We start from the raw sequence: 10,380 nt of genomic DNA, 5'->3' as shown, positions 1-10,380 counted from the left end.
GGAGCGGCTTCCAGACGCTCCTAAAATTGTCCAGGAGGGAGGTGGAGCGGAGGCGATACGGGGGCAGGATGGAGGGCCAGGCCCATGTAGTGGAAGAGAGCCTGGAGGTTCAAGCAGAGCAGGAGGCCAAAATGGAGCTGGCCCTGCAGATGACCAGGGTGGCGCAGTCCGGGCAGATGACCAGGGTGGTGCAGGCGACCGGAGCGGAGCCGGCTGTCTTGAAGACCCCCACGGCGGAGCAGATGACCACCACAGTAGAGCAGACGGTCTTGAAGCCCCCCACGGCCGAGCAGACGACCACCACAGCAGCGCAGGCGGTCTTGAAGACCCCCACGGCGGAGCAGACGACCACCACAGCAGTGGAGGTGAGGTTGAAGACCCATATGGCAGAGCAGATGGTCCAGCCAGAGTCGGAGTCCTCTCTGGACTCGGGGCAGGAGTCGGAGTCCTCTCTGGACTCGGGGCAGGAGTCGGAGTCCTCTCTGGACTCGGGGCAGGAGTCGGAGTCCTCTCTGGACTCGGGGCAGGAGTCGGAGTCCTCTCTGGACTCGGGGCAGGAGTCGGAGTCCTCTCTGGACTCGGGGCAGGAGTCGGAGTCCTCTCTGGACTCGGGGCAGGAGTCGGAGTCCTCTCTGGACTCGGGGCAGGAGTCGGAGTCCTCTCTGGACTCGGGGCAGGAGTCGGAGTCCTCTCTGGACTCGGGGCAGGAGTCGGAGTCCTCTCTGGACTCGGGGCAGGAGTCGGAGTCCTCTCTGGACTCGGGGCAGGAGTCGGAGTCCTCTCTGGACTCGGGGCAGGAGTCGGAGTCCTCTCTGGACTCGGGGCAGGAGTCGGAGTCCTCTCTGGACTCGGGGCAGGAGTCGGAGTCCTCTCTGGACTCGGGGCAGGAGTCGGAGTCCTCTCTGGACTCGGGGCAGGAGTCGGAGTCCTCTCTGGACTCGGGGCAGGAGTCGGAGTCCTCTCTGGACTCGGGGCAGGAGTCGGAGTCCTCTCTGGACTCGGGGCAGGAGTCGGAGTCCTCTCTGGACTCGGGGCAGGAGTCGGAGTCCTCTCTGGACTCGGGGCAGGAGTCGGAGTCCTCTCTGGACTCGGGGCAGGAGTCGGAGTCCTCTCTGGACTCGGGGCAGGAGTCGGAGTCCTCTCTGGACTCGGGGCAGGAGTCGGAGTCCTCTCTGGACTCGGGGCAGGAGTCGGAGTCCTCTCTGGACTCGGGGCAGGAGTCGGAGTCCTCTCTGGACTCGGGGCAGGAGTCGGAGTCCTCTCTGGACTCGGGGCAGGAGTCGGAGTCCTCTCTGGACTCGGGGCAGGAGTCGGAGTCCTCTCTGGACTCGGGGCAGGAGTCGGAGTCCTCTCTGGACTCGGGGCAGGAGTCGGAGTCCTCTCTGGACTCGGGGCAGGAGTCGGAGTCCTCTCTGGACTCGGGGCAGGAGTCGGAGTCCTCTCTGGACTCGGGGCAGGAGTCGGAGTCCTCTCTGGACTCGGGGCAGGAGTCGGAGTCCTCTCTGGACTCGGGGCAGGAGTCGGAGTCCTCTCTGGACTCGGGGCAGGAGTCGGAGTCCTCTGTGGACTCGGGGCAGGAGGCGGAGTCCTCTGTGGACTCGGGGCAGGAGGCGGAGTCCTCTGTGGACTCGGGGCAGGAGGCGGAGTCCTCTGTGGACTCGGGGCAGGAGGCGGAGTCCTCTGTGGACTCGGGGCAGGAGGCGGAGTCCTCTGTGGACTCTGGGCAGGAGGCGGAGTCCTCTGTGGACTCTGGGCAGGAGGCGGAGTCCTCTGTGGACTCTGGGCAGGAGGCGGAGTCCTCTGTGGACTCTGGGCAGGAGGCGGAGTCCTCTGTGGACTCTGGGCAGGAGGCGGAGTCCTCTGTGGACTCTGGGCAGGAGGCGGAGTCCTCTGTGGACTCTGGGCAGGAGGCGGAGTCCTCTGTGGACTCGGGGCAGGAGGCGGAGTCCTCTCTGGACTTTGGTCAGTGGCTGGAGGTTCTGGAAGGTCCGCTGAGACGACACCAGGCTCTGGAAGGTCCGCTGAGACGACACCAGGCTCTGGAAGGTCCGCTGAGACGACACCAGGCTCTGGAAGGTCCGCTGAGACGACACCAGGCTCTGGAAGGTCCGCTGAGACGACACCAGGCTCTGGAAGGTCCGCTGAGACGACACCAGGCTCTGCAAGGTCCGCTGAGACGACACCAGGCTCTGGAAGGTCCGCTGAGACGACACCAGGCTCTGGAAGGTCCGCTGAGACGACACCAGGCTCTGGAAGGTCCGCTGAGACGACACCAGGCTCTGGAAGGTCCGCTGAGACGACACCAGGCTCTGGAAGGTCCGCTGAGACGACACCAGGCTCTGGAAGGTCCGCTGAGACGACACCAGGCTCTGGAAGGTCCGCTGAGACGACACCAGGCTCTGGAAGGTCCGCTGAGACCACACGAGGCTCTGGAAGGTCCGCTGAGACCACACCAGCCTCTGGAAGGTCCCCTGAGACCACACCAGCCTCTGGAAGGTCCGCTGAGACGACACCAGCCTCTGGAAGGTCCCCTGAGACGACACCAGCCTCTGGAAGGTCCCCTGAGACGACACCAGCCTCTGGAAGGTCCGCTGAGACGACACCAGCCTCTGGAAGGTCCGCTGAGACGACACCAGCCTCTGGAAGGTCCCCTGAGACGACACCAGCCTCTGGAAGGTCCCCTGAGACGACACCAGCCTCTGGAAGGTCCGCTGAGACGACACCAGCCTCTGGAAGGTCCGCTGAGACGACACCAGCCTCTCGAAGGTCCGCTGAGACGACACCAGCCTCTCGAAGGTCCGCTGAGACGACACCAGCCTCTCGAAGGTCCGCTGAGATGACACGAGGCTCTGGAAGGTCTGCTGAGACGACACGAGGCTCTGGAAGGTCTGCTGCCTTGTCCAAAGACACAGGCTCAGCGGCCATCTTATCAAAAGACACAGGTTCGGCAGATGCAGTGGAAATGTCTATGTCACAATCCTCCTCCATGACACCCACTGTGAAAGCAGAGCCGCTTACCTGAAGGGCATAATCAAGGAACTCAGCCAGGGACCCTCGAGGACCATCACGGACGAGTTTGCTTTGCAACTGTTTGTTAAGTCCATAGCAAAAAAAGTCAATCAACATAAAGTCCGGGAGGTTGGTGAAGTTTACAATGTTCAGAAAGTCTATGATGTGGTCCTCAAGTGAGTGAGTTCCCTGGCATAGACGGACGAGACATACTGCTGGATCCATGTTGGCGAAGTCTTCTGTTACGAAACTGCTCTGAGACAGAAGGTTGGTTGAAGATCCAAACGCAGTATTTATTGAAGGGTAATCCAAAGTCGTAGTCAATAGAACAGGCAAAAGGTCATAACAGGAAATCAGTCCAAAAAGGCAAACAAAACAGAAGGAACAGGCAAAAGGGTAATCCACGGAGAAGGCAAGAAATCAAAGACCAAGATACATGAAACCAGAGAAACGCTCAGAAATGCAGTTGTGACACTAAACAAGACTTCGCAATGAATGACAGAGTGAACAAGGTATATATAGGCAGAGGTAATGAGGTGATGAGACACAGGTGTAAACAGTGAGTGCTAATGAGTCCAAGGATTATGGGTAATGTAGTTTGTGATGGAGTGACAGTCCGGGGTGGAGTGCCCTCTGGTGGTGATCACAGGCACTCACACTGGTGAATTGTGACATCTGTCTTGTAACAAGTATGTATTTATTAGACAATAGTGGTTATTCATTAGGTACTAGTAACTATTTTTAAATACATACTGTATTACTAGATAGTACTTATTCATTAGCTAGTATTTATTCAATAGATACTAGTATACCTATTTTTTTAGATACTAGTATGTATTCCAAATGTTACTAGTATGTTTTTTTATTTTTATTTTATTTTATTAAGATTTTTAATTGTACAGTGGACAAGTAAATAAAAACTAACTAGTAAGACAATTTTTTTTACTAGTTACAAATGAAAAAGACACCTGTGTCTAATAAATATGTTATTGCTTTCAAAAGCAATGTGATTATTTTATTGAGTGACAGGCAGTGGGTTTAATCAGTGACATTATTAGATTTGCTATCCAGTGTCTTACCGTCACCTCCTCAACCTGTGTCCAACATATGTTGTGATATATCTTTCTAAACCAGCACATTACAGACTTTCCTCCATCTCGTCGATTCTGTTTTTCACTTCCTGCCCTTAATCTGAATTCCTCACGTCATCAGAACCATGTGACTGCAAACAAGCTATGTAACTCTATACTATGATTGTATTTGTTTGAAAGAAGAATGTCATATACACCTATAGGATGACTTGAGGGTGACTCAATTATAGGCTGATGTTAATTTTTTGTGAACTATTCCTGTAAAATCATCCATTGCTGTTCTGGGCCTTGAAAGTGTTAATGGCGTTGCTGTCTATGGATGGCTCAGAAACCTCTTGGATTTCATCAAAAATATCTTTGTTTGAGTTCCGAAGCTGAATGAAGGTCTTATGAGTTTGGACTGACATGAGGGTGAGAAATTAATGACAGAAATTTAGGTGAACTAACCCTTTAATTATTTCTCCTTGTTTTTCCTTTCACTTCATCTCTCTTTGATATGTCTTGGTTCATTAATATTCAACATATTATTTGCATACTGATTATTTACTACTAGTAGATATTTAGGTAAGGATATCTTTGATGTAAAATGTTACTAGTAACTAAAAAACAAGCACTATTTCTAAAGTTAATTATAATGAACTATTAGACACTATTGGAATAAGTACCAGTATCTAATAAATAACTAGTACCTAAAGAATAAGCACTAGTAGCTAATCAATAAGTACTTAATGGAATAGTAGAATCTAACAAATAAGTACTAGTAGCATGAAAATACATGTAAGTTGGTTTTAAGGATTAAATGTTAAAACGTTGTGTCAATGTCTTGACACACACACACACACACACACACACACACACACACACACACACACACACACACACACACACACACACACACACACACACACACACACACACACACACACACACACACACACACACACACACACACACACAGACTTTATACACGTTTTAACATTTAATGTACAAGTCACAATTGGAATACATATTAGTCAGAACTGAATAGTTGATATCTGAATGACAGTTCCCCTTAGAAGTCAATCGCAGAAAATGTAAATGTGTTACTAGTAACAAAAGAATGGTTAGTCACTATCTAAATAAATACTCGTATCTAATGTAGATTAGTACTATACTGGTACCAATTTAATGGGGACTAATAGCTATAATGAATAAGTACTAGTCTCCATTTAATAGGTACTATCCAAAGAATGCATACTAGTATCTAAAAATAGGAACAAGTATCTAATGAATAACTAGTATATTTTAAAGAGATACTAGTATCAAAAGGATTAGCACTAGTAGCTAATGAATAAGTAGTATCTTTAAAAAGGTACTAGTACAATACCTGCCAACATTTGGGTTGGATATGGTGCGGGATGACAGAGGCAGGCTAAATACACATAAATGACACAGATATCAACATGAATTAATACACAATTTTTAGCATAAATTAATACGTTTCTTCATTATTTATTTTTTTAATTATTTCTGTATATCAATTAAAATAATTACCATGAAGACAGAATATATTTTAAATCACTGATAGTAATACAGCTTTTCATGTCTCTGTTAAACATTTCATTGACATTTTAATGAAATAACACATTAACATTTGTTAAGCTTAAAAAAAAAAAACTTTTGGAATGGTCTCTCGGTTTACATCAAGTCTTGTGACTCCATTTATGGTTTTAAATTATGTTAAAGACAGATTTATTTTCTGTTGCTTTCAACTGTCCTTAGTTGGCAAGGCAAGGCAAGTTTATTTGTATAGCACATTTCATACCCAATGGCAATTCAAAGTGCTTTACATAGAAATTAATGAATTAGTTATATGTGGTTTTGAATGTTTTGTGTCTATGTAAAGCACTTTGGTCCGCCTGCGTTGTTTTAAATGTGCTGTATACATTTTTGATTGATTTGATTGATTGAATTTATAATTTAAGTAATTTTAAAAACAATGCTCACATAAACCTATAATAATAATAATACATTTCATATGTACTTCTGTACCATAAATGTGTGTGTTATTGTTTGTTCAATGTTTGTTTAATTTACTAGCTTAATTTACAGGAGGAGTCTTCTCCTCCTGATTCTACCAGTGATGCTTGATTCAAATTCCTATGCCTTGTGCAGATATCAACAGTGCAACTGGGTTGTAGGTTGCCAGGTCGAGGTCACAAATTGGGTTGAAAAATGTACAATGTGTCCTTTTTTTTTTTTTTTTTTTTACAGTCTATGGATATGTTGATTCTATGAGTAGGATATGTTTCATACAAGATCTGGCAACCATGGAATAATATATTTGATGTGATTATTAATATAATGAGGTTTGGACCATACAAATATGGGGGGTGGGTGTGAAATACAGGAGACTCCAGGCAAAAACGGGAGTGTTGACAGTTATGACACTAAACAATAGACATTAGTAGCTAATGAATTAGTACTAGTACTTAATGAAATAGATACTTGTAGTTGTATCTAAAAAAAAATACTAGTATCATGAACATAGTTTGTTTTAATGATTACATGTTTAATCGGCTTGCCATACAACTACATTTTATTGAATAGACAAAACATTATGGGTTGTCAAAATGTTGTTGTCAAGGAATAAATCTGAAAAAAAGTAATTTAAATTCTATTTGATTATATAGCACTTATTACAATAAATATGATTTCAATATACATTAATGATATATGATTAAGCGTATTAGTAAAGGCTTTTATTTTGAAGTCTCATTGACTCTTGAGGCCGTTTAGGCTCCACGGCGGCAGGCTTCGCTCGCAGTGAGTTGGCTCATGCAGAGAAACAAACATCAGCTGAGTCCCGTCCATTCTGGCATGATTAAAACTCACACATTTACCGCAGCTAGAGAGTGAAAGTGCCCGTTAAGCCATGTGGATTACCCCGGAGGAGGTGTTACTGGCCAACGCGCTGTGGGTGAGCGAGCGGGCGAATCCGTATTTCATCCTGCAGAGGAGGAAGGGACACGGGCGCGGAGGAGGCATCACGGGTACGAGCGAGATATTCCTCTCAATATGAACGACGTGACAAATTACTCATGAATAATGAAGTATAGCTACCAAGATATATATGCGTGCTCCTGATTCATTATAACACTGACAGATCTGCAGGCTGGGTTGTTTATGTTGTATCTCTTCATTGATGCTGACTTTGTTTGCGTCATCTGTTTATTTATATATGAGATATTCGGATATGTCTAACATGTACAATTATTAGTGTATGGTTAAATGCTGTCTTTTTGCTATTGTTCAGGAACACAGTATAATGAATAAATAACTGATGGCTGAAATTACATGAAATGTAACATTTATAGGTGCCTAATATTTTATTTATAAGACACAACTTGCTTTTTGTCCTTCGAATATGATGATCCTTATTTAACATTCTCCTCAATGATTACCATGCTTATATATATATATATATATATATATATATATATATATATATATATATATATATATATATATATATATATATATATATATAAAATATAATATATATGTATAATATAATATATATGTATGTATGAATGTATATGTATGTATGTATAATATAAACACACACTTTATTACTGGCCCGAAACAATTAACATTGGTTGCAGAATCTTTTTATCCCACAATTTTATATAATTTTTATATAATTGTATATATATATTTTTTTAAATAACAGTTTGTTAAAGTGTAATTTCTTGCTGTGATCAAAGCTGAATTTATTATCATTGCTTCAGGGTCACATGATCCTTCAGAAATCATTCTCATATGATGAGTCGATGCTCAACAAACATGATTACTATCAATTTTGAAAACAGTTAGCAGTTTTAGGATTCTTTGATGAATAGAAAGTTCAAAAGAACAGTATTTATCTGAATTAGAAAGCTTTCGTAACATTGTACAACCGTTCAAAAGTTTTGGGTCGGTAAGAATTTTCTTTTTTTTTTCTTTTTGGAAAAGAACTTAAAGAAATTAATACATTTATTCAGAAGGGATGCATTGAATGGCATCAAGTGACAGTATAGAGATTTATAATGTTGCAAAAGTTTATATTTCAGATAAATGTTGTTCTTTTTACTTTCTATTCATTAAATAATCCTGAAATTTTTTTTGTACACAACTGTTTTCCAAATTGATAATAATATTACATTTTGTTTGTTGTGCAGCAAATCATATCAGAATGATTTCTGAAGGATCATGTGACTCTGAAGACTGGAGTAATGATGATGAAAATTCAGCTTTGATCACAGAAATAAATTGCATTTTAAATAATATATTCAAATAGAAAAAAGTTATTTTAAATTGTAAAAATATTTCTCAATATTAATGTTTTTTTGGATCAAGTAAATGCAGCCTTGATGAGCAGAAGAGTGTTTTTTCAAAAACATTGAAAATAGTAATTTTTCCAAACTTTTCACCGTGTGGGTGTGTGCGTGTATATATATATATATATATGGGAGGGAAGGAAATATTATCTTGTATTCCCTCCAGTGAAAGACATTCATATGTGTCTCCCTGGCAGCTAAAAGCAAACAGACAAAAACAGACGCGTCCCTCACATGACAGCAGAACGACGACATTCACCTCTGTACCCGACTATAAACTCAATTGCATTAGGAAAACCTCAGCATTAGCCTGTTGTTGTCTGGAAGTTGTGTAATATGGGTGAGATTGTTATTAGTTGTGGTGATATGCATTTGTAACACACTTGTGCAATTTTCAGTGCTTTATGTATCGCAATAACCCTTATTTCCTTTTGAAGAAGCCAGTTAGTGTTTATCTCTCCATCAGAATCACACATTAACTGTTCATGTGACCGATTTAAGAGGAAGTCAGGTTGGTGTGTGTGTGACAAATGTCTTAAATTCCTCTGAAACCCTCTTTCACACGCAGAGTGTTTATCTGGCAGAATGTGTGTGTGTCAGCAATGAGGACTGAAGAAAACCACTGCGCTCAAAGGGCTGTTATTTGTAGATGTTGTTTTCCTCCATACAGCATGTGGGTGTGACCATTGACATGTTAACCCATGTCTTTTTCTCTCAGGTTTGCTGGTGGGTACGTTAGATGTCGTGTTGGACTCGAGTGCTCGTGTGGCCCCGTACAGGATTCTGCACCAGACGGGAGAGTCACAGATCTTCTGGAACATCGCTTGTGGTCTGTATTTAAAATCAGCATGTCACAGAAGTTGTGGTCTTTTTTTCCCCTATTGTGTCGTATTTCTGAGTGAAGCGCTTCTCAAACAAGAATAAATGTAGGGCGGGGCTTGATTTAGTTGTGAGGAATTGATTGGATGGCTGTGGTCTGCTATTGGTGGATCTGATGTGAGTGACAGGTTGCCCCACCCTCGTCATCAGAGAAGAGATGAAGAGGGAGGGGAAGATATTCTGACTCAAGATCATCAGGAACATGAATTTAAAACAATCATAATGTGCACGGATAAATCATGTATTATAAATACTGCAATGTACACTAAAATTGGGATGCGCATGTACGCTTGAGGACTTGAGGAATTGCTGGCAATGATGGAAAAGCAGCACTTGCATGAATTTAGCTTTAAAATGTTTAATCAGTAAGGCTTACTTAAAGGGAAAGTTCCCTTTAATTAATAGATAGTTCCCTTTAAAGGGGGGGTGAAATGCTGTTTCATGCATACTGAGCTTTTTACACTGTTAAAGACTTGGATTCCCATCCTAAACATAGACAAAGTTTCAAAAACTAATGTTGGACGTTTGATGGAGTATTTCTGTGTCAAAAATACTCCTTCCGGTTTCTCACAAGTTTCTGAGAGTTTTTTTCGAGTATGGGTCAGCTTAACGTTAAAGGTGCACTATGCAGCTTTCTTCCACTGGAGGGCGCCTATGCAAAACAAATGCGTAGTTTAATGACGCAAAGTGTGAGCGCAGCATCTTTGGAGATGTGGTCTTCTCATCACAGCCGGTGGAAAATAGGACTCGGGCAGAAATCACGTTCATGTATGCGGTTATTAACGTTACTGTAGTCTAAAGCAGAGCAGGACTGAGTGTTGTGGACCTGAGCACAGCTGCTGGAGCGATTGTTAAACAAATACCCGCCTCGCGAATACCGGGACTTTTATTATGATAGGGACGGGACTCATTTGCCAGGCGCCTGCACAGATCCGCTCTTCCGGTTATGATTTTGAGGTAATGGAGCTCTGTTTATCATATTAGATACATTTAAGTGTGTTTAAAATGATGTTATGACGTTACTCCGTGCGTTCAGTTGTTCA

General features: G+C 43.5%; 1 protein-coding gene across 2 annotated transcripts in view; it reads left to right on the top strand.

Annotated features, from left to right (window-relative positions):
- Positions 1-6,888: 6,888 nt before the first annotated feature.
- Positions 6,889-10,380, top strand: part of LOC137093257 (TBC1 domain family member 9B) — a 42,317-nt gene continuing 38,825 nt past the window's right edge. For both annotated transcript variants that reach the window (XM_067458065.1, XM_067458063.1), the window contains exons 1-2: positions 6,889-7,132; positions 9,177-9,287. In XM_067458065.1, the coding sequence (XP_067314166.1) occupies positions 7,015-7,132; positions 9,177-9,287 (229 nt within the window). In that variant the 5' untranslated portion in view covers positions 6,889-7,014. The remainder of the gene's footprint in view (positions 7,133-9,176; positions 9,288-10,380) is intronic.

This window comes from Pseudorasbora parva, chromosome 11, assembly GCF_024679245.1.
Source record: "Pseudorasbora parva isolate DD20220531a chromosome 11, ASM2467924v1, whole genome shotgun sequence".
Lineage (NCBI taxonomy): Eukaryota > Metazoa > Chordata > Actinopteri > Cypriniformes > Gobionidae > Pseudorasbora > Pseudorasbora parva.
The sequence above is the reverse complement of the archived record's forward strand: the minus strand, read 5'-3'. Positions and strand labels throughout refer to the sequence as shown.